Genomic DNA, 25,305 nt, shown 5'->3' with positions numbered 1-25,305 from the left:
AGCAGAAAGAGTGGAAGAGACCAAGGAGTGGAAGAGACTGAAGGGGGAGAGCGAGAGAAAAACATGTTAATTGCACAGCTCTTTCACCTTTAGCAGCAAAATGCACAATTACCATTTTTATAAAATATGTTTCAATGAGTGAAGTGATATAATAATGTTACATAGATGTAGTTTGCATGATTGTTAACATTTGAACCTGTTTCTTTAATTTAGGATAAAATGGCTGAGTATGACCTATTATGAACTCTGCCTGACAAAGAACTTCGGTGGCTTGGATGTTAAAGAGGTCATTAAAGGTAGGCTCAGGTCATATTAATGGGAGGAAGGTGCATGATATTCACACCAATGCAACTTTGCTGATTGACCTTTCATCTTCAAGTCACAGTGTGCTTGGTTTTGTGAAGTTATGTAGTCAACTGTCTACTTATTTTAAAATTTGCATAGAGTTGGAGATCTAAAGAATAGATTATTAATAGTTCAACATTTATATCAGACCTGAGTGATTTAAATTGTCATGGAGCTAGTCTTTGGGAAAGAAGAAGTCTACAATAAGCTATTTTAGGATTGGATTGCGGGTCTTGTTTGGGTTCTGAGATCCTTATCAGGTACGTTCATTTAGAGAGGGTGGAGGGTGAAGAGAGGGAAAAACACTTGAGGATGGTAGCTGACACTCAGATTTAAGACACCAAGTTTTATAAAAGGGGGGTAAGAAGAGGGTAAGCTTCACCATGAGCTTGGGAAGGAGATGGTCTAGTGGTATCATCACTGGACTGTTAATCCAGACATCCTGGGGACCCAGGTTTGAAACCTGCCGTGGCAAATGGCAGAATTTGAGTTCAATAAAAATCTGGAATTAAGAGTCTAACAATGACCATAAATCCATTGTTACTAGATATAAACGCCTCTCTGGGTCACTAATGTCCTTTAGGGAAGGAAACTGCCATCCTTACCTGGTCTGGCCTACATGTGACTCCAAACCCAAAACAATATGGCTGACACTTAACTGCCCTCTAGGCAACGAACGTTGGTCTAGCCAACGATGTCCACATCAGTGAATGAATGCATTTTTTAAAAATTAGAAGTCAGTTCGGGGATTGGAAGCTTTCTGGCTGGTAAAGGAAGCCAGCCAACAGGAGCTGAGAATGGCTTTGGGTTAGTTCCTGGGGAATGAAATGTCCACTTAAGTGACTAAGAAAATTATAACCATGGTGCAGATCTTTCAAATGCTTTCAACGAGAAAAGGGTGACCTTTTCTCTAGTTTAAAGTATGAGTTTCTACTGAGTGGTGTTTACACAAAAATTGCTTTAAATTTCTTTGTTACCACAAAAGTCTACAGATTCGAAATATTATGGAGTCTTCTCAGATGGGCTATGAAATTCAAATTAATTTTTAAAGTTCTCAAGGATCACAACAATGTCAAAGAGTGTTGCAAATCCTTTACCTCCTCTGGAAGGAAAGTGGATGATTTGGGTGGGTGAGTTGTGAAAAGCCACCCAATTGTGGGATTGTTTTATTGTGCACTTTACTGTCCTAGAATCACAGCTAAGCCAGATTCTCTCTCCCATTAGAGACACATACTCAGACTGACACAATGGGATTCGCAAGTTCTGGCTGATTTGTCCCCTCGATATGCCAGGTATGCGAAATCCAACTGTAGCATACGCGATCTGGGGCTCACATGACAGACTAGAAAAACAGCAGCAAGACCTTATGGGCTTCACCCATCAAAACTGCAACATCAGGAGCACTTCCTGTACATTACATCACTGCACAAAATGTATAGGAATGGGATACCTTTGCTGATGGATCAAATAGATCCGTACATTTCCTGATATGCTTAAACACTGTATCGGGAAAATTACAATGGGTTCAACCTATCCTGGATAAGTAACTCGGGATTATGCATGAGAGTAAAGGAAAGAGGAAATCAAGAGGCGAAAAGATGTATAGAGTGAAGACTGAAATTTATACCTCTTTTAATGTTTCTTACCGGTTTTTAAAATCCAAACAGCTGGAAGGTCACGTACCCAATTGTGGGTCTGTACTGAATTAGTGACTCAGTATTGTGGGGACACTGAAAACTACATCAACTCATTAGTGCAAAAGCAATAAGCTGAGGTTTCCACTTCTGTTTGGCATCTTGCAGAAAATGCTTGTGTGCGCGTATGCCATAATGAACTTGGCACGTCTTTGACCAAATAGCCTCCCCTATTGCTTAACAGAACAACTTGCACTTACACGGTACCTGTAAGTGCCATACAACAGATAAAATTTAAAACAGAGCCCAACCAGGAGATATTAGGGTGGGTTTGGCCAGAGGTATGTTTCTGCTATAATACAGTAGTTCAGTTCTCATGCAATCCTGTGTCGTAAGAAAGTCGAGTAATAGCAGCACCATTTAAACTAATGGGACCAGGATCGCATTATAACCAATATACACGTTAAAAGTATGTGCTTTATAAACGGTGTCCCCCAACTCATCAATTGCGTTATAGCCATTTTGCATTAATGAAACACGCATTATAGCAGAATGACCCTGTATGGAGGGGGAGCGGTACTCCAACAATGGTCATGAAATTAAAATTCATGATACGGAAGAGGACAGAATTGAAGGAACATGGAGCTCCTAAAGATTGGGACAGTCTGGAGATGAGCAAGGGCCATGAAGGAATTTGAACATAAAAGCCAAGAATTTCACATTGATGGTGTTACCCAACTGGAAGCAGATGAGACCAGTGAGAGTGGGTGAGTGTGAATTGGTGCAAATAACAACAGGCATCAGAGTTTTGAATGAACTCCAGCTTATGGAAACTACAAGGTGGGAGGCTTCTTTTTAATATAAACAAAACATATACTCATCTAAGGATGAGAGTCACTAGCTAGGCAGCATTTGTCAGCATTACTAAATACATTTGAGAAGATGGTAATGAGCCAGGGGAGCACTGGAATCGTTTAGTCTGAAAATAACAAAGGGGTACATGGTGGTCTGACATAAAACTTTATAGTCTGTTGTCATGCACGAATGACCAGAGAGGTTCAAATGCCCTGTGAAATCAGACCCTGGAAAGGAATTTTCACCCTCAGAGGGGAACAGGATAGCATTGAAAAATGACAGGAAGAAATAAATCTACTCAGCCATCTTCTGTATTAATTGCAACTTGCACAAAGGACTTTGTTCTTAAAATCCATCATAATACCCCTGCACCATACTGAAGTGTCAGCATGGATTTCTATATATTTGTTCATGGGATGTCAACATTGCTGGCAGGGCCAGCTTTTATTACCCTATTCCTAACCACTTTTGGGAAGGGACAGGTGAGCTCCCGCCTTGAGCTACTGCATTACTTTGGAATATAGTGCTGCTAGGAATAGAGTTTCAGGATTTTGACTCAACAACAGCGAAGGAATGTAATTTCAAGTCAGGACGATATGTGATTTGCAAATGATGACAAACCCATGCACCTGCTTCTTTGTCCTCCTTGGTAGCAGAAGTCACAGGTTCTGGAAAGTGCTGTTGAAGGAACCTTGGTAGGATGCTGCAGTACATCCACGCACCCTACAACCACATTGGATCAATGAATGATTAAAGGTATCTGATGCGGTGCCAATCACAAGGGATGCTTTGTTCTGGTTGGCAAAAAAAACTTTGAACTCCACTCATCCAGACAACAGGAGAGTATTCCATTACAGAACCTTTACTCAAATCTTTGAACTTGAGCCTTCAACTTTCTGACTCAGAGGCAAGAGAGTTACAAATGACTGAGTTATGACTGACCCCTTTATGTACAAATCTTAGTTAATGTCCAATGCATCATTTTACTATTAAGGTTGTTACAGTCAAGCCTGACCTGCACACTGGCCAATGTTCACATATGCCCACATTTAACCTCAAACTAATTGACAAAAACCTGAAGCAAGAACTCTCCCTGATCAATTCTTCTTCCTACTCTACTCGAAAACAATAATGGAAATGGTTACAAGGATCTTATTGTGGATACCTTCAAAGAGTTAATCTGCCCAGCAATTAATGCTATTTGCAGCTTTCATAACTGCAGACAAAAGCGTGCAGATGTTTTGTGTCATTCAACATCTGGTACAAGTAAATATGAACTTTCCATACAACGTGCATAAAGATGAGAAGGAATCTTTTTTTGTTTGCAGACAGCAATGATGATATGGAATGCAATGCCTGAAAGGGTGACAGAAGCAGATTTGATGCTAAATTCCAAAAAGATATTGGAAGTGCACTTGAAATAGAAACATTTACAGGGCTGTTGAGAAGAAGCAGGAGAACTAATTTGAGAATTCTTTCAATGAACTGACAGAGGCACAATGGGCCCAGTGCCCTCTTCCTCTGGAGTATGATTCAATCATTCCAAGAGGTACACACACCCATGTGATGACTTTTAATTTTTAGCCACTTATGTTACATCTATTTTAAGACTGTTTCACCTGATTATATTATACATTTTTTTAAAAATAGAAATTGTGGTGGAATTTATTGTTTGTTACTCTGAAGACCCTCTGGTTGCAACTCCAAACTGTGCGCGTGCACAGAAGGTTAAAAGAATTTGCAAATCACTCAGCATAATGGATAACTTGAGATGAACACAGTGGGCACTTTTAAAGCCCATTCTTGACCTCCACCTCCTTGGCATGCAAATTCATGAAATAACACAGCAACCAAAAGGGACGAGAGAGTCTATGCTTTCTTTGCCTTCTAAGACACGCCGGTGACGTTACAATTGTCCGTCACTTTTGGGAGGAGGCAACTTCTGGTTCACTCAGGTAGGAGGCAGACAGAAGTAGGTCAAGGGGCAGTAAGCTGATTCCTGGTGAGGGAACATGTATCCCAAGCAGAGGAACAGAACTTGCAGCTCTGAACCAGACACAAAAATATCATGCCACCTTTGGTCGATGGGCAGAAACTGAAGGGCCTGAAGTATTGGAATTATTTCCCTAAACATTTCTATTTTCCCATTTCTCTCACCTCCTTGAAATTATATCTTTTGGCCACCTGTCCAAGTGGGTTGGTATCAAATTTTATTTGACAATGGCCTTGAGCAGTGTCTTGGGATATTAATGGTGCCAGATACATACAAATAGCTGAAGTTATCAAGCTATTCTGCCCAATCTTCTCCCTCCCATCCCAAAATAGATTGGTTGACCCAGAAAGAGATACTTTTCGTGATGGGGGAAAAGAAAATGGGGTGGGTAGACGTACCGAGAAAAAGGCTTTAGATAAACTTTCATTGCCTGCCTGACAGACACATCACAGTTGCACAGCAGGAACTAGAAAAATAAATCAGAAAAGATTTACGAGCAAGAGCAGTCTGAGGCAGCTAAAATGAACACACAAGGGCTGTGGATGGAGAAGTGACCAATAATTCACTTGGAGGCAGGAAATGTAAAGTTACTGGGAACATTTTCAGTCTCTTTTCCTCACAAGGACACAGAGAAAGATAAGAAGGGATGCTGCAGTTCCCTGTGAGATAAAAGATGCTATTTCCATGATTACAACGGGTCAGGACTGAGGGGAGGAAGTAAAATATCAGTCTCCAAACTCGGGTGTTCTTGAATGTCAGCGTTGCATTTAGTGATGAGTATCGTGTAGATAGATTGCCTTTTTTGTTCCTTATTTTCTGCCCACCCTGTGTTTTTTTCTTAGATCTCTGTCATTATCATTCTGGAGCTGGCTGCTGTAAAATGTTGAGTTCTACAAGAGGCAGACTGAGAGAGTCAGAGAGAGAGAGAGAGAGAGAGAGAGAGAGAGAGATGTGGTTTGTCTCACTCACCAAGACATTGTCCAGTATTTAGCAACATATCTAAGCTATGATCTCCAAGAGGACATTGGGCTGTAATGTATAAGAAATCAATTGCCCAGAGAAATCTGAAGTGCCACACAATGCTCTACAGCAGCATGTGAAGAATGGTCAATAAAGGAACAATTCCAGAGAAGTCTCAAAGGTTCCATCCCTGGCACATAAACAGTCCAAGAGGTAACAGCAATGTTCAGCTGATAGACCCAGAATGCATGTTGTAAACTTGACAGATCTGAAGATTTTACTTCCATCCAAGCGATAGGCTCCAAAAGAAATGGACAACATGCAATGTACATCAAGACTGACATAGGTGAAGGACAAATATCATCCTTTGATGCACTGTTTGAGATGTACTCAGTAAACTGACACATTGTGATACAGTCCACAAAAGATAAGCTAACTGCTTGCTGACATTCCATGTATTATCCATCTTAAAAGCCAACATGGATCCTCAAAGTCAATAGATGTGGAGCTGGAAGAGCACAGTAGGTCAGACAGCATCCGAAGAGCAGAAAAGTCAACATTTTGGGCTGAAACCCTTTGTCAGATCCTCAGAATGGACACTCAAGATCTTTGACATAATTGAAGCAGATTGACACTCTATCATCAGTCTTAAGGCATGCAGAGACCTATATATTATTACAATCCGCGAGATGAAAAACCCATTGGTTGCAAAGCTTCCAGAGTGTAACATCAACGTGATACATTTTGGTCACAGCCAAGCACAGCACATCCAAAAGCTGTCAGACAATGACCAACCACAACAGTTCATAAAGGTCATCATAATAGATTAGCCTGAATGCATCCAACAGATCCCCAAGCTTATTTTAAGTATATGAAATAAGGTTCTCTCCAAGAATGTAAACTTCAAGGAAACATGGGGTAGGTCTTGTGATTTTATGACAAGAATGTAGACTTTCGGTCACGTGCCCACAGGAAACAAACAAGAGATTAGTGCATGAATCCACATTAAAGTCTGGCAATAATAAGGACATGGATCAACTAATCAAGCCATCAATCTCAACAATCAACAGAACCTCTTTCCTTGTGCACAAGATTCGTTCTGAGCCATGGTGCAAGATTGTGATTGATACTTTCTGTGTCCAAAAGATGATTATATTCTGGTGACTGACTACCTCGACATGTTCTCTTTTGTGAGAGAGACTGAAGATTATAGTGCAACAGTTGTTGACATACTGACTGTATGTTATATTGTTTATTATAGCATGGATTCCCTATATCTTAAAGATGGTTAAATGACGGCACAACATGTGCTGTTCCAGTGCTAAGTACTCACTTCAACTTCAATCTCTCTGTATAATGGAGTCAGTGTGGTATCTTCAGTCAGTTAGCTCTAGTCATGCCATGTTAAATCAGATCAGTAAACAACGAACCCAGACAATGTGTCTAAGTCTGCGATATCACAGCCTTCTGACAGTTGGAATGGTAAATAAACTTCAGGAAATCTGTCTCACAGGAACCAGCATCCAGGGCAACACAGAAAACCACAAACAGCATCAGTAGCATGAGAGAAAATGAGGGACTCACAGACAGAGAGGGAAGGTGGGAGGGACAGGCAGAATAGAAGTGGTAGGAGAAGGGGAGGGAGTGATGGAGAGGTGAAGAAGAAGAGGAAGGGTGGAAGGAAAGAATGAAAGTGGAAAGAAAGAGAAGAAAATGAGAGAGAGAGAGAAAGACACAGAAAAAAGAGAGGAAGGGAAAGGGAGGGGTGAGAGAAAGGAAGGGAGAGAGAAACGAAAGAGAGAGGGAGAAAATTTAAGGAGCGAGAGAGGGAAAGAGATGGAAGGAAAGAAAGAGAAAGGAAACAATGGAGAAGGAAATGCTTGGACTGAAATGCAATAATTACATGAAGGACCCACTGTGCAGACGCAGAGGCACTTCAAGAACTAGTTGGACCAAAGGGTCTGTTTCCTGCCGTATGACTCTATGTTCTCCCAAGTAATTGGCAAAAAGTAACACTGACATCAGAGTGTGATGATTTTCCCTTTTGGAAAGTGGTCAAATATGTTAATAATTGGAAAAGGTGAAGATATCAGAGGAGAATGGAGAATGCTTAAACAAGCTAACCCCAATAAGGTAGAATACTGATCTCATGGGACAGTTTGCCATCGAGTGACTTGTTGCCTCATTTCATTGCCCCAACAAGAGAACAAGGTGGTCTTTACACTAGTATGTTCATATGGAAATTTTACAAACTTTCAAACAACTAATGTAACTACGTGCCATAAGAAAGTTAAAAAAACAAAAGGCGAGAGTAGTAGACAGCACATAAAAACACATAACATTTTACACAAAATTGGGCAAGGAATGATATATGTACAGACATCTTTTCTCTCACAGGAGAGAATCCGTTACCAAATTTAAATCTTTGACACTGTACCTGTAAGCATGTTTTGAATGCTTGTCTGTCAGTCCTAAGTGATCTATTCTTACATCATCTTTTGGTGCCCAGTTCGCTCCCTGTAAAGGTTTGAAAGGCAATTAGTTACACAAGAATCACATCAGGAGATTATTGGAGCTATGCGTCAACTCAATCAAGTTGGTAAGATTCTACATTGACACATAGAGTTAGCATCATAGAGATATACAGCATGGTAAAATGCATCCCCACATTTTATCTTTTAGACTTTTGGTAGTAAATGCTAAGCTAATTGCTGAATTCAGTGAAATACATTAACAGGAATATTAAAATCTCATGCAAGTATTGCAATGATAGGGTTAGTTAATGGAAGCCAATAACTTCACTGATTTGATTTTTACTATTAACCAATCTATAGTAGAACTTTCAAATTGCAAACTGTTAATAAATGATTCACAATATTTCTTCTTTCATTAAGGAGTCCTCAGGAAAAATACTGATACGAAATAGAATCTTTCGATGTAAATAGGCTTATCTCACTGTGTCTTTGATACAAAAAGCTTTGAATTTTACAATTATTAAGCCCAGAGTACATGGCCTAGAACATAAAGCCAATTTCAAGAAGTAGTTACAGAGTTGATGATCAGGAAAAATGCCCAGCGTATTTACAATTGTAACATCATTGATTTGAAAAACAAATTCAAAAAACGCTTGCAGATATAGATTTTCATGGCTTTACTGGCCCCTCTGCAGATGTTAATCAGTTAACCATGCTATGGAACAGGGGATTTTAACACATCACTATCAATCTAATTACTGGAAAAGCTATTGTATGCATTAGATGGCACAACACCTGTGCAGACAAATAATTGTAATATGGATGCATCTCATGAAACTGATTGTACTGGGACTGAGTGAGCATAAGAATCCTTCGTGACATTTTATGCAAGGTACCAAAGGGAGCAAACTAAAACACATGTTAAAGAAGCCCTAGGCAAGCAAGTGATCACTTGATGTTTTGGCATAACTTGCATTTACATCACACCTTTAACATGGTAAAATATTCCAAGATACTTCAGGAGCGTTTGCAAATTAACATTTGACATCAAGTTACATAAGATGATAGCAGACAGATAGATGAAGGTTTTAAGTTTTAAGAAGCAGTTTTGAGAATGGGAGAGAAAGAAGAGTGTATTACAGACATTGAAAGGTTTAGGGACGGAATTGCATAGCTTAAAAAAAGGACTGGATTTATATCGTAATTTTCATCACCATTGGAAATTTCAAATCACTTTGAAGCCATCAGGTACTTTTGACATATAATCACAATTGCAATGTAGGAACATAACAGCCAATTTGCTCACAAGAACCTCCTACAAACAGCAACGTGGGAATTAATGACTAGATAACCGGCCTTTATGATGTTGACAGAGGGTTAGATATCGTGCATGACATTGAGTCAGCTCCTTTGTTTTTCTCCAGAATAGTGTCATACAACAAAATATGTTTATCCAAGGAGGGCCTCTGCTCACTAGCACATTCAAAATGACAGCACTTCTGATACTGCAGTATACCCATCGCACTGGTCTGTCAGCTTTCATTTCATTTTTGTGTGTTCAAGTTCTGAAGTTGGATGTGAACCAAGAATCTTGTGACTCAGAGGAAAGAGTGTTACCAAATGAAACACAGCTGACACTCAGGCAGCTCAAGCTCAGAGGTCAGACTTGGGAGACATGTTGAGAACCAAGATTGTATCAGTTTGTCGACAGTGATACTTGTTTTCCCCATCATTAATCATGACAAAAATCCCAAGTCAAGGAACTTGCATCATCGCCAAAATATTGCAGGTTTTGGAATACAAAGTGAATTAGACCTTGAGCCATTGTGTATCTGCAATTAGTCACATATTATTTTAATTTGTTGATGAGATGTGGCCATTGCTGGCTGGGCCCATATTTATTGACCATCCCCAGATGTCTTTGAGAAGATTGCCTTCTTGAACTACTGCAGCCCACTTGTTGTCAGTAGACCACAATAATGTATGGGAGGGAGTCCCAAGATTTTTATCCAATAGCACTGATAGGATGGCAATATGTTGCCAAGGCAAGAAGTTGTTTGGAGGGGAACTGGCAAGTGGTGGCATTCCCATGTATCTGCCGCCCATGTCCTTCTCGAATGGTAGTGATTGCCGGTTCAGAAGATGCTGTCTAATGAGCCTTGTTGAATTTCAGTAATGCATCTCGTAGATGGTGTACACTCCTGTGATTGAACATACCATGCTAAAACTGAGTTTGATCTGATTAGTGTGATCATAGTTGAAATTAATAATTTCACGGGTGCAGGGGATATCAATTTGAGGCAATGGATGCAGCCATGTCTCAAGTGGCAGCATTTTGACTTATTTCGAGACAGAAGGAATAAATGGGTCATTCTTGGGTTGGCAAGCTGTGACCGGTGGGGTATAGCAGGGATGCATGCCTGTTCATAATCTATATCAATCTGGAAGTGGGGATATTTCCATGTTTGCAGGTGACAAAAACCTGATGGGAATGCAAATTATATAAAAAGATGCAAAGACGCTTCATTAGGATTTAGATAAGAGTGAGCGAGCAAGAACATTGCAGATAGAATATAGTGTAGTTATGTATCAGCTTATTCAATTTATAGGAGGAAAGGCACAGAGCATTTCTTAAATGTTTTGATGTCCAAAAGCACCCAGATGCCATTAGTCATAAGTTACTGAAAGCTAAAATGCTCGTGAAGGAAGCAATGTGGAAGGCAAATGGTGGGTTCATCTTTATCACAAGATGATTTGAGGATAGAAGTAAACAAGACTAGCTTCAATTTTATTGAACAGTGATGAGATTGCACCTGGAAAATTATGTTCTGGTCTCTTTGTTGAAGGAAGAACATACTTGCTACTAAGGAAGTACAGCAGAGATTTACCAAATTGAAGCCTGGGATTTTCCTACAATGAAAGATTAAGGAGATTGGGCCTGTATTCTCTGCAGTTTAGAAGAATGAGAGGCACTTTCATAGAAACTTACAAAATGCTTAAAAGGCGAACTAAGGTAGGTGCAGAAAGGGTGTTTCCCCAAGCTGTGGGGTTCTAAAACCAGGGAACACAATTTTAGAATAAAGGGCAAGCCACTGAGTGCTGAGATGAAGAGGAATTTTTTCACTCAAATGATATTGAACTTTTGGAACTCACTACCCCAGAGGTTGGTGAAGGTCAGTCATTAAGTTCAAGGGAGAGATTGAAAGATTTACATTCACGAAAAACATCTAGGAGAATATGTGGGAATATGGCATTGAGTTGATTATTTGTTATCTAGAGAGGCAGAGTGGACCCAAGGATCTGAACAGTCGATTTCTGTTCCTAGTTTCCTTGTTACATTCCTAAAATGTTATATGTTTCAGTCCCGCTTGAGAATTATGCGCAAACTCTAAGGAACTCTGAGGAACAGAGGGAATGTCAACTGCTGTCTTTTTGGATGAATCATTAATCTCAGATCCTATCTGCCCTGAAGTGAAGATAAGAGATTCCATGGCACTGTTTAAAAGGGCAAGGTAGAGGGGATGGGGATGGATCTCCTTTGTTTCTTGCCAATTATTTACCCTACAATAAACATCACAGTTAGCTGATAATTTCATTCGCTTTGTAGGATGTAACTGTGCACGAACTGGCTGCAATTTTCCTACACTATGCAATTGCTACATTTTCTAAAACATTAATTGATTGGCTGTAAAGCTCTCTGGAATACTCCAGGGTTATCATTACAATACAAATCATTTCTTTGAACCTAATACTTAGAATTATTTTGGACATAAACAAAAGAGAACGTAGTTTTAGATCAAATATTTACCAGATGTAACAACTGGTATTTTGTTGAATGCTTCTAATGAATCTGGGAAGCTTGACAACAATGACATGAACAATTTCCATTTATGTAACACTTCTAATGCAGTAAACCATTCCAAAAACTCTTACAAAATATAACCAAAACAATAAGATGATGCTATGACAGGTGATCAAGAGATTTGTCAAAAAGATATATTTTGAGGAGCAACTTAAAAGAAGAGAGAGGCAGTGAGGTGAGCAAGTTCAGGAAGGGAACTCCATAGCTTAAGGTCTCTGCAGATTGCCAATGACAAAGCTACTTATATAAAAAAAATCAGTGATGGGCGCAAGATCAGACCTGGAGGAACATGAATAATTCAGAGGGCTGTTGGGTTAGAGCAACACGGAGGGCGCATGACCACAGTGAGATTTGGAAAACAAAAGATGCGGAATTTAAAGTTGAGGCACTTCGTAACTGGGAGCCAATTAAGTATCCACTTGGAGACAAAAGACAGGTTAACAAAATCTTTTGCACATGCAGGAAATGCAACATGGCAACTGCATTCGTTTTTACTTTGCTCCCTTGCTAATCTTCACAGAGCCAGTAAAAGCTACCAATTCAGAAACACTGCATCTAGCAGTGGACAATTGAAATTGATGGCTTTTGACAGACGGGAAGCTGAAGACCAAAATCAGTAGATATCCACAAATAAACCACAGGCAAGAAGTACGTTCTTATCTTAAGGAGCTTGACTGCCAAAAGAACTTCAAAGGCAATCAAGTTAAAAATGTTGACCAAGGGAGGCTGTCTGGCCATGGTTAAAACATTAGACAATAACTACCTTCATTTGTAATATGTTCATACCAAGACAGATCAAAGCCAATGGCACAGTCTCATTTTGCAGAGCAAAAGAAAACAAGATCATCAGAATTATCAGAAGTGGCAACATCAACAAAAGACAACAGGCTAGCCAATGATGTTCTCTTAATGCAACTGTAATACATATGCAGAAGCATATGCCAAAAGTCAGAACAGCCAATGTCTGAGAGTAGATTCCAAATTGGCACTTCAGACTGTTTACAATGCCCATTTCTTTCCTGGAAATGTTGGATAGAATGAGGATGTTCTGTTCACAGCCTCACATGACTACATCTGAAAGAGGTTTATTTTAGGGTAGTTTATTGTGAACAGATGCAGTTACAGAAATGTCCAGACCAATTGTGCAGGTACATGGAAAACTAGTCCCAAATTAGTGTATTTGTTGAAAGCAGAGTATAGCAGCAAACCTGAGACAAAAACAGACAGAGCTACTCTTTCAAAGCGGAAGGACATAGAGCCATAGAGACAGACCCTTCAGTCCAATTCATCCATGCTGACCAGATATCTTGAATAAATCTAGTCCTGTTTGCCAGCACTTGGTCCATATCCCTCTAAACTCTACCTATTCATGTACCCACCCAGATGCCTTTTAAATGTTGTTATACCAGCGTTCACCACTTCCTCTGGCAGCTCATTCCATACATGCACCACCTTCTGCATGAAATGGATGTGAACAGAGCAGGAATGGTTAGTAAGTTTGCAGATGACACCAAAATTGGAGGTATAGTGGACAGTGAAGAAGGTTACCCCAGAGGACAGTGGGATATTGACCAGATGGGCCAATGGGCTGAGGAGTGGCAGATAGAGTTTAATTTAGATAAATGAGAGGAGTTGCATTTTGGAAAGGCAAATCAGAGCAGGACGTCTACACTTAGCTGTAAGGTCCTGGGGAGTGTTGCTGAACAAAGAGACCTTGGAGTCCAGGTTCATGGTTCCTTGAAAGTGGAGTCCAGGTAGATAGGATAGTGAAAGTGGCGTTTGGTATGCTTGCCTTTATTGCTCAGGGAATTGAGTATAGGAGTTGGGAGATCATGTTGTGGTTGTACAGCGCATTAGTTGGGCCACTACTGGAATATAGTGTGCAATTCTGGTCTCCCTGCTACAGGAAGGATGTTGTGAAACTTGAAAGGGTTCAGAAAATATTTACAAGGATGTTGCCAGAGTTGGACAGTTTGAGTTATTGGGAGTGGCTGAATAGGCTGGGTCTGTTTTCCCTGGAGCGTGAGAGACTTGAGGGGTGACCTTACGGAGGCATGAATAAGTTAAATAGAAAAGGTCTTTTCCCCCAGAGTGGGGGAGTCTAAAACTAGAGGGCATAGGTTTAGAGTGAGATGGGAAAGATTTAAAAGGGACCTAAGGGGTAATTTTACTTCACCAGCAGCTCAACTTTGCGTAGTGAGCACAAAAACTGAAACCCCCCACCCCATTTTCAGTTAAATATATATGCAGGCTTAATAATGTTCAGAATCAACAATTCCACTAATTTTCATATGAATATGATGCCTCAGTTAATCTAAACTGAGCTAAGCGAACCAATGCATAGTCATGTGGATATTTTGGGCATTACCAGACATTCCCTGGTAAGACATTACCAATTTGCTTTTCTGAAGCGTTAACATAATAGGAGAATCCTCTCACTATATAAGATTGTAAGATACTTGAATAATACCAAGTAATCTAATAAACCACGCGACTCCTTTATAAAACTTTCAGCTGGAACTGGCAGTATTGAAGAAATTCTCACACCTTTCTGTTTGCATTCCAGACTGCCAGCCAGTACAAACATCATTGCATTAGAATAACAGAAAATACTTCATTAAAAAGGGCACTGATGTGCTTTAGTTTTAATTACTCCTTGGGGGAGAAAGGGGAATTCACTGATCATCAGCAAGAGCCTACCCAAAGGACGGACAGCGGATCTGCTTGGCCTTGTCTTATCCAGCTGTTGGTTAAGTAGAATGCACATAGGGAAATCACCTCCTGGCCCTGAAATACTTGAGCCGCGGCCAATCTTCCACTGTCTCTGTATTGCACTTCCCCACCATAATTACAAGCAGAGCAACAGCCAGGCAGTGAGTTACAGCAGAGGCCTATGACTGAATCTTTTTGTGGGGGTGGGGTGGGGGTGGGGGGTTGTAAGAGGAGAGGAGAGAGAAAGAGGTGAAGGAAAACAGGCGGAGAAAAGGAAAGAACGGAGATAAGCATTAACAGGAAAACACAGACAACAGGGCTACAGGAAGGAAAAATAACAAATTCCAGAGAATATGGCCTTGACAAATGGGCAGATTTAGAGAAGCAGAGGATTTGGGGTTAGGGCAGGGACTTCACAGAAGGGGGTGGGGAGAGGGGTTGGAGGTAAATATGCTCAAAGCCCAAGTTACAAACGTACAAATTAAACATACAAATACATGATTGTACAGTCAGCCACCAGCAACACTGTAGGGTTGGAGTAAAATTCCACAGATGCCCTTCCCACCACCCACCCCCTCTGCTATTTTACATGGGGCAGCCAAGGGCTGATGTCCACTCATGCCCTGATTGAGACTTTTAATTGGCCAGGTCTAGGCAATTTCCCACCTGTCCTCTATTCGAAGGCTGGAAGGAGGTGATGGGTGTGGATGGGGAGCAGTGTCTTGCTTGAGGGTCCCTTTACCCAAGGTGTAAATCCAACAGATGATGCTTTTGCTCCACCACAGCTACACCTCTCTTAACACCCACCTTCCCATCCAGGCTCAACTCCCTTCCCGACCATAGGATCCCAACACCCCAATCCCCACCCAGCACTTGCATGTTCCTTGGCCTGTATCGATTAGAATCCGGAGACAGGTTGTTGCCCCAGTCCTAGCCACTGGGATGCCAACCTGATCAGCTGGCAGTTTTCTAATCTGAGGTGGGACTCCTGCCTGAGTGAGAGGAAAAAAATACCCAATCTCTAGCCAATTAATGCTCCTTGAACAGTGGAATGGCTGATGTGATTGACAGGGATCAATTCTCACTGATTCTTCCAGGGCAGGGAGTCAAGGTTTTAAAGTGAGTTGAGGAGAAAGTGAGGTCTGCAGATGCTGGAGATCAGAGCTGAAAATGTGCCGCTGGAAAAGTGCAGCAGGTCAGGCAGCATCCAAGGAACAGGAGAATCGACGTTTCGGGCATAAGCCCTTCTTCAGGAATGAGGAAAGTGTGTCCAGCAGGCTAAGATAAAAGGAAGGGAGGAAGGACTTGGGGGAGGGGCGTTGGAAATGCGATAGTTGGAAGGAGGTCAAGGTGAGGGTGATAGGTCGGAGTGGGGGTGGGGGCAGTGAGGTCAGGAAGAAGATTGCAGGTCAGGAAGGCGGTGCTGAGTTCAAGGGATTTGACTGAGACAAGGTGGGGGGAGGGGAAATGAGGAAACTGGTGAAATCTTTCCTCATTCCTGAAGAAGGGCTTATGCCTGAAACGTCGATTCTCCTGCTCCTTGGATGCTGCCTGGCCTGCTGCGCTTTTCCAGTGGCACATTTTCAGCTTTTAAGTGAGTTGACCAAGGATGAGAATATAATATGTTGTCATACCAGGTGCTGTAGTTTCAATGTACAGCATTGAACAGTAGATGGATCAGTGGGATTTGGATGCGGAATAGGTTGGGGGTTGAAAACCTTTAGATTGAGTGAAGTTACACAGAATGGGAGAGCTTTGGGGTAGATGAGGGTTATCAGTTCCCTGGGTGGATGTAAAAGACTCCAAAATACTGTTTTTAAAAAAAGAGTAGGGGTGTTCTGCCTTGCGCCGTCATTAGTATTAATCTGTTAAGCAGTATAATTAAATAAATAATCAGGTCATTGGCTCATTGTTGTTTGTGAAAGCTTCCTGTGTGCAACTTTCCTAAGTTATAACAGTGATGGCATTTCCAAGATACATAAAGCAAATTTAAGTGGCCTTGGTTTAATGTCTCATCTAAAAGACACCACCTTCAACAGTACGGCACAGCTTCAGCATTGTATTTAATCAGCAGTCTGGATTTTGTGCTAAAAGTCTCACAGAGTGGCAGTGGCTCCGTGGTTAGCACTGCTGCCTCATAGCGCCAGGGACCCAGGTTTGATTCCACCCTTGGGCAACTCTGTGTGTGGAGTTTGCACATTCTCCCTGTGTCTATGTGGGTTTCCTCTAGGTGCCTCCCACAGTCCAAAGATGTGCAGGTTGGGTGGATTAGCCATAGGAAATGCAGGTACAGGGATAGGGCAGGGGTTGGATCTGGGTGGGATGCTCTTCAAGAGGATTGGTGTGGACTCAATGGGCTGCTTCCACACTGTAAGGTTTCTAAGTGGGATTTGAACCTTTAACCTTCTGGCCCAGAGACCCTGGTGCTACCAACCGAGCTGTAATGCACACAAATAATAATTAGAATCCAAAACAGTAGACAAAATTCTCATTCAAGTCTACTGACAGACACTTAATTTTCCAAAGATGCTGCAGAGATTATGAGTGATACCTCCTGTTCACAAAGAGAGCACTGAGAGTAGGCAGTATTATAGAATTCCAAACTGGATCTTGAAGATCTTCGCTGGGTCATGAATTGAATTCAAGCAGGCATCAAAAATATCATGGGATCAGACTCCACAGCAAAGCAAGAAACAACAAAAACTGGTCAGAGGTCACTGAACAAAGAATAAAAAGACACCCAGCGGCAGAGAATTGGAGCTTTCTTCCGGTACCCATGTTTTACATGTCCTATTACATATCACCCAACCCCTGCCCTATCCCTATAATCCTGCATTTCCTATGACTAATCCACCCCGATGCAACCATCAATGTGGTCACCTGGAATACTTACACATAACAATTGGTTTCTAGCTACTCCAGTTCCTAGCTCTTTACAAACAAGGTAACTACAAACAACAAGGAGCAGTAAAGAACCTGAGACTTGTACCAGATATGACAACAAAGGCAGAGAATGCAGTTTCACTGGAAAGTAGCAGCAAAGGTAGATGTCACAATGAAGCCTAGATTCCAATGAAGGAATTAAAATTGACTCAGATTGAACATTATACATGGATACAGACAGACATGAAAGCAATGACAAAAAAGAGTGCAAAGACAAGCATGTTTAAGGAAGTATGTGCACGAGAAATGGAAAACAGGACACCTCTGCATAGGACAATGCAAAATAAAAACAAGGAGATTACATGATTAAACTTTTTAAAAGTCATTTCATATTCATGTACTTTGATGCCATATAATTGCTGCCTTAAATCAGCCTTTTATTACATTGCTCCCACTCTTGGTTTGACACCTTACAGTGCAGGAAATATGCTGGAGTAGATCAACCCTTGAGTGTACCTTACATTTGAAGTGTGTGATGCTGGAAAAGCACAGCCGGTCAGGCAGTAGCTGAGGTGCAGAAGAGTCGACATTTTGAGTCTGATGAAGGGCTTATGCTTGAAACGTTGACTCTCCTGCTCCTCGGATGCTGCCTGACCAGCTGTGCTTTTCCAGCACCACACTCTTCGACTCTGATCTCCAATGTCTGCAGTCCTCACTTTCTCTTGTACCTTACATTTGCATCAATAAAATATACAGCAAGCTCCCTAATTTTTCCAACTTCACTTACTTGCTTTAAAAATGTAACTGCCATCACTCTGAACATCCTGATCATGCAGCACGCTGCTATTGTCAAGAGAAAAGTACAGCACAGTGGCCCCATATTTTTCATTTTGCTATCTTGCTCTTCAAGATGAAATTTAATGGCTGTCTGTGGAAACATTCTACCAAACGTATCTAAATCATTGTGGAATTCACAGTGATAGCTGTTTAATGATTTTTATTCAGAATAGCTCAAGTTTGGAAATTTCCCTTCTTCTTTACAGGAACACTCAAGAGTGCTGTATTCATGGAGTGGGGCAGTCCAGTGAGCACGCCACCTCAATCACAGAGTTCAAGGGAAGAGACAAGTACACAAGCAGAGGCAAAAGAAATACTTACACTAGAATCAGGACACAAAAAACTGAATCACTGTGTTGAAGCAACTGAAAGGTAATAGAGAAGTAGATTTCCCAATACAGCACCATCTGGGGTATAAGCTGAACAAATGCCTCCACTACATCACATCTCAATTGTCCTGGCCAATATTTATTCCTCAATACATACATGACCATTACCACATGTGGGAGCTTGTTGTTTGCAATTTGTCTGCTGTACTTCCTACATCACAACAACTGCCATAGCACTACATGGACTGTAATGTGCTTGGTGATGACCTGAGGTTATTCAAGACATATAAACACAAGCCTTTTTGTACAATCGTCATGAGAGGCAAGAACGTACATTGTAAACCAAGAGTATTGAAAATGTATTGAGGGATCTCAGAGTGAAATATAGTGCACACAGAACATAGAACAGCACTGCACAAGAAAAGGTTTCTCGGCCCACCATGTCTGCTCCATCCATGATGTCATTCTAAACTAATCTCATCTACCTGCACATGAGCTGAATCTATTTACTACCTGCTTATGTGTCTGTCTAAAGGCCTCTTAAAGTTTGTTAATGTATCTGCTTCAGCCACCTCTCCTGACCATGCATTCTGGGCACCTATCTCTCAGTGTAAAAGTTTTCCTCACATATCTCCCTTAAACCAACATACCTCTAGTATTTGACATTTCCCACCTGGGACAAAGACTCCAACTATCCACCCTATCCATACCTCTCATAATTTATCAAGTTGTCCCTCAGCCTCTGATGCTCAAAGAAAAACAATCCAAGTTTGTCCAATCTCTCCTTACAGCTAATGCACTCCAATCCAGGTGACATTCTAGTAAACCTCTTTTGCACCCTCTCCAAAGCCTTCACTTCTTCCTATAGTGTGGGGATCAGAACCTCTCAAAATACTCCAAAATATGGTCTATTTCTTACACAGCTGCAACATAATTTGCCAAATTTTGTACTCACTGCCTGGATCAATAAAAGGAAGCAATCCGTACACTTTATTTACCATCTTATCCACTTGCATTGCCACTTTCAGGAACCTATGGATTTGGACCTCAAGACCCCTCTGAAGACCACTCCTTCCGTGACTCCCTCGTCAGGTCCACATCCCCCACCAACCCACCCTCCACTCCCGGCACCTTCCCCTGCATACGCAAGAAATGCAAAACTTGCGCCCACACCTCCCCCTTTACTTCCCTCCAAGGCCCCAAAGGATCCTTCCATATCCGTCACAAATTCACCTGCACCATTTACTGCATCCGCTGCGGCCTCCTCTATATTGGGGAGACAGGCTGCCTACTTGCGGAATGTTCAGGGACACCCGGACCAACCACCCCATGGCTCAATACTTCAACTCCCCTTCCCACTCCACCAAGTACATGCAGGTCCTTGGACTCCTCCATCCCTCACCTTATCACCCTCACCTTAACCTCTTTCCACCTATCGCATTTCCAACGCCCCTCCCCCAAGTCCCTCCTCCCTACCTTTTATCTTAGCCTGCTTGGCACACTTTCCTCATTCCTGAAGAAGGGCTCATGCTCGATTCTCCTGCTCCTTGGATGCTGCCTGATCTGCTGCGCTTTTCCAGCAACACATTTTCAGCTCTGATCTCCAGCATCTGCAGTCCTCACTTTCTCCTACAACGTTTCTCAGTGTCCTGCAATTAGCTGTATACTTTCCTCTTGCCTTTGACCTTTCAAAATGCATCACCTTACACTTGTCTGGATTAAACTCATCTGCCATTTCTCTACCCAATTTTCCAATTGATCAATATCCTGCTATATCCATTGATGACCTTCTTCCCTATTCACAACTCCACAAACTTTGTGTGGCCTGTAAACTTACTAATTAGACCACCTACATTTTCATTTAAGTTATTTATATAAATTATGATCAACAGAGTTCTTTATATCTATTGCCCTAACTGTAATTTCAAAATTGAAATATTTTTGCCCTCTGGCTGTATTACTGATATGGAATGAATTTTGTAAATATTGAAGTCTATTACAATTGTATTGAGTGGAAAATGCAATATAGGATATAGTTGACTTTTCTTGTGAATGTTGTAACATTGAAGTTGAAATGTTTACAAAGATTTCATTTCACAAATTTTCTGAACAAAATATATTTGTGGAGAAATTGGGTCAACAAAATACTTTTAAAAATATGTTTGAAGACAAAGCTTCTGACTTCTTGACGATATAACCAACTGGAGAGATAAACATAAAGGAAATTAGATACGAGGACAGTTTATAAAGAGACCTGGAAAACAAGGTATTAGGCAAAATGTACAACCAGATATGCATACCAGAGCACAACTTCACCATTGTTTATTCAGTGAGAGTCCAAAAATTACATGCTCACACAATATTAATACAGTAAAAATAAGTGTGCATAATGTTGCTGAAACAGCTATTATAATCAACAAATCCAAGGAAACTTGATTGGCATTTTATGGTTTACAGAGAATGGTTTGGATTTGCAAAAGTCAAGGCTGTACCAATAATTTCCTTTCCGTATATGCAAGTTTAGCCATCCACAGAATCCACTTTGAGAGTTTCAGTAAATGCCTCGTGTTAATACACAAACAATGACCTGAGAAGTAAATATTTCCTCACAGGTTTTATGAGAGCCTATGTAAGAAGTTAAATGGGTGGACACAGACATGGAAAGGCAAGAACTGAGGATAATAATGGGTTTTTCAATTGAACAGCACAGGATGCCATTGGCCCTGAAACAGCAATCTCGTCTCTCTCTTTTCCCATAGCCCTATGAAGTTCTCCTTTTCACATATTTATATTATTCCCTTTTGACATTTTCTACTAAATCTGCTTCCAGCACCTGTCTAGGCATGTATTCCAGATAATTACAATTCACTGTTTATAAAAAATATTATCAACTCTACTCTGGTTCTTCACCAATTATCTTGAATCTGTATCCTCTGGTTACAATCCGACTGCCAAGGGCAACAGTTTCCATCATTTCTACTCCATCAACACCTTTCACAACATAATAACACCTCTATTAATCCTCACCTTGCCTTTTGCTGCCTCAAGGAGAGCAATCTCAGCTTCTATAAGCTCTCATGCAACAAAAGCCTGACATTCTTGTTACCATTCTAGTAAATCACCTATACTCTCAGAATCAGGCCAGCACAGGAGGAGGCTATTCAGCTCACTGAGGCAGCATCAGCTCTTTGAATTAGCATCTTACTTAACGCCATTCTCCTGCCTTCTCCCCATCACCCTGTACATTGTTCCTTTTGAACACTTCGATTGAGCCTGCACTGACCACAATAACAGTGCACAGTGCATTCCATATCCTCACCACACACTGCATGTTAAGTTTGTAGGTTTATGATATTTGGTTCTGTCTTTTTAATCTGGGATAACACAGAGGAATGAAAGGTCGGGTCTTGACTTTCTTCCTGAAACATGTCACCTACACTTGGACACAATAGTTGGACTGAGGGCTAACCAGTGATCTACTGAAGTTTGTCATAGCTTCCTTTGATGATTAGATCAGATTACTTACAGTGTAGAAACAGGCCCTTTGGCCCAACAAGTCCACACCGACCCTCCAAAGAGCAACTCAACCAGACCCATTCCCCTACATCTAACACTACGGGCAATTTAGCATGGCCAATTCACCCAACCTGCACATCTTTGGACTGTGGGAGGAAACCGGAGCACCCGGAGGAAACCCACGCAGACACGGGGAGAATGTGCAAACTCCGCACAGGAATTGAACCCGGGTCTCTGGCACTGTGAGGTAGCAGTGCTAACCAATGTGCCAACCCTGTTATAATGGAAAGGTTTGCACCAACACAGCCACAACAGGTTGAATGGCCTTTCATTTATTTATTTACCATCATTAGCATGGAGGTGTCAGAAAACTTCACAGGACCTCAATAAGGAGACTTTATTTGGTTTTCTTCTCTCTGTTTAAATACAAAATTTTATTATGAAATTGGCCCAGGTGAGCTGATTATTCTGATGGTTGTTGAGTTAAAGTGCATAGATTTTAAACAAAGATAATGTCAAACCTCAAGATCTAAATTAGGAATAAGTTATAAAACATGTTGATTTGTTTTGTTCAGTCAAGCACTTTCTTGACATTAATATTATCTAGATTCACTCAGAAATTAACCATTTTTGCAGGGGAAGGAGGCATGTCCTCCATGAGAGGATGAAGTTTACGCACAAGTATTGATGATAGCAGATGAAGGCTCCTTAGATGTAATTCAGTCTTCCAGTCACATCTTCGTTTCTTTTCTTCATGTTCTCTAACCATCAGCTTGGATGTGCTGGTAGCACACTCTTCACTGTCAAAAGGTTTGAGGTTCATTCAACTACTTGAGCTCATAATCTAGCTAAGTCTCGAGTGCATACTCAAGCAAAATATAGTTGGCAGTACTATGAGGCATTAAGCTGAGTTTTCATTCATTGCCCATCCCTAGTTCCCCTTGAGAAAGCTGCACCTTCTTTAACTGCTGCAGTCCATCTAGTGTAGGTACACCCATAATTCTGCCAGGGAGGCCAAATTGTTTTGACTGACAGAATGGCAATGTACTTCCACTGGTGGTCAGGATGGGAGTGGCTTAGAGGAGAACTTGCAGGTGGCAATGTTCCTATATATCTGCTGCCCTTATCCTTCTGGATAGTTGTGGTTGTGCATTTGGAATATTATTTAAATGGTGAAAGATTGTAGAAAGCTGCAGCACAGAGGGATCGGAGAGTGTTTGAGTATGATTTATGGGTCCTCATATGTGATTCACATAAAACTAGCATCCAAGTTCAATCAAAATAGGGAGGAAAAATGGAATATTGATCTTTATTTCAAATGGAGCATAAAAATAGGGAGGTTTTGCTAAAAGTATACAAGGCACAAGCCAAACCACAGCTGGAATGCAATGAATAGGTCCGGTCCCTTATCTTAAAAGAAATATTTACTGGCATTGAAGGAAGTTCAGCGAACATTCACTCGGTTAATCCTGGGTGTGGAGGGGTCTTTCATATGAGGAGAGGTTGAGCGGATTGAACCTGTACTCATTGGAGTTTGGAAGAACGAGAGGCAACCTCACTGAAAACAGAAGATTCTTAGGAGGCTTGACAGGTAGATGCGGAGAGATTGTTTTCCATTAGGTGCAAGTCCAGCACAAGAAGGCATAATCTCAGACTAAGGGGAATTCTTTACTGTTAAGTTTAGGTTGCTCAGCATATTCAAAGTAAAAAATCACACAACACCAGGTTAAAGTCTAACAGGCTTATTTGGAAGCACTAGCTTTCATAGCATTGCTCCTTCATCAGGTAGCTGGCTTGGAGTAGCGCTGCAAAAGCTAGTGCTTCCAAATGACACCATAAATTGGGAGATGTAATATTAGGGCAGTCTGTAGCTGAATAGTACTGAAGCTGGTATTGGCAATATAGGGGATTCGGTATCATGGTAGATGTCATTAAAATAATGAAGGGGGTGGAAATTAGAATATCAGATGTGCAGTCAGATTTGTTATTCAGTAAGGCCGGGTGATGGTTGGCAGTCCACCGAGTGTGTTCATGGAAGGTAGGTTAGTGTGAGCGACTGGCGTGTCGAATAGGAAGTCAGGAGGGTGGTTTTATAGTTAGCCAAGGGTTAAAGCAGGTTTTAATTCCTCCAGCTTTTCCAGGATAACTATTAAGGCATGTGAGTCAGAACCATTCAGTTTCTAACACCAACTCGGAGTTGAGGGCTTTGTCTGACTGTTCAAGATGCTGGGTAATTGTCCATTGAAAGTTTAAGCTATTGCATAGTCATATTCCAAGGAATTCCGATTTATATTTTTCAGGGTACATCTGGTCTCTGACTCCCAAGACTTCCCAGAATCCAGACAGGTCCCAGCAAATTGGAAAATGGCAGATTTGTCTATTCAAGAAAAGAGGTAGGCATAAAGAAGGAAAATACAGTTAGCTTAACATTGGTCTTAGTGAAAATGTTGGAATGTATTATGAAGGAGATGATGTTGGGACACATAGAAAAACTTACTGCTATCAGACAGAGGTGATATGGTTTTGTGAAAGAGGAATTGTGTTTCGTTAACTTAGCAGAGTTCTTTGAGGATGTAACAAACAACATGAATAAAAGGGAACCGATGGGTATACTTAGATTTGCAGAAAGCATTTAACAAGGTTACTACACAACATAAGAGTTCATAGTATTGTGAATAACATATTAGCATGGATAGAGGACTAGCCAGCCAACTGAAAACAAAGTACACCTAGTGGAGTCATTTTGGTTGGCCAGCTGTAACTAGTGGAAATATAGAAGTTAGGAACAGGAGTATACCATTTGACACCTCACACTTGCTTTACCATTCATGATGATCATGGCCAATCATCGTGCTCAATACCCTAATCCTGCTCTCCTCTCCCTCTCCCCCCCCCCCCCACCCAC

At 41.1% G+C, this 25,305-nt stretch overlaps 1 protein-coding gene across 5 annotated transcripts in view; it reads right to left on the bottom strand.

The window, feature by feature from the left end:
- Positions 1-25,305, bottom strand: part of LOC122551426 (partitioning defective 3 homolog B-like) — a 979,113-nt gene that overhangs the window by 537,379 nt on the left and 416,429 nt on the right. For all 5 annotated transcript variants that reach the window (XM_043693310.1, XM_043693308.1, XM_043693311.1 and 2 more), the window contains exon 5: positions 8,225-8,304. In XM_043693310.1, coding sequence (XP_043549245.1) covers positions 8,225-8,304 — 80 coding nt within the window. The remainder of the gene's footprint in view (positions 1-8,224; positions 8,305-25,305) is intronic.

The sequence above is a fragment of the Chiloscyllium plagiosum genome, chromosome 7, assembly GCF_004010195.1.
Source record: "Chiloscyllium plagiosum isolate BGI_BamShark_2017 chromosome 7, ASM401019v2, whole genome shotgun sequence".
NCBI lineage: Eukaryota > Metazoa > Chordata > Chondrichthyes > Orectolobiformes > Hemiscylliidae > Chiloscyllium > Chiloscyllium plagiosum.
This window is presented reverse-complemented; position numbering and strand designations above follow the sequence as displayed.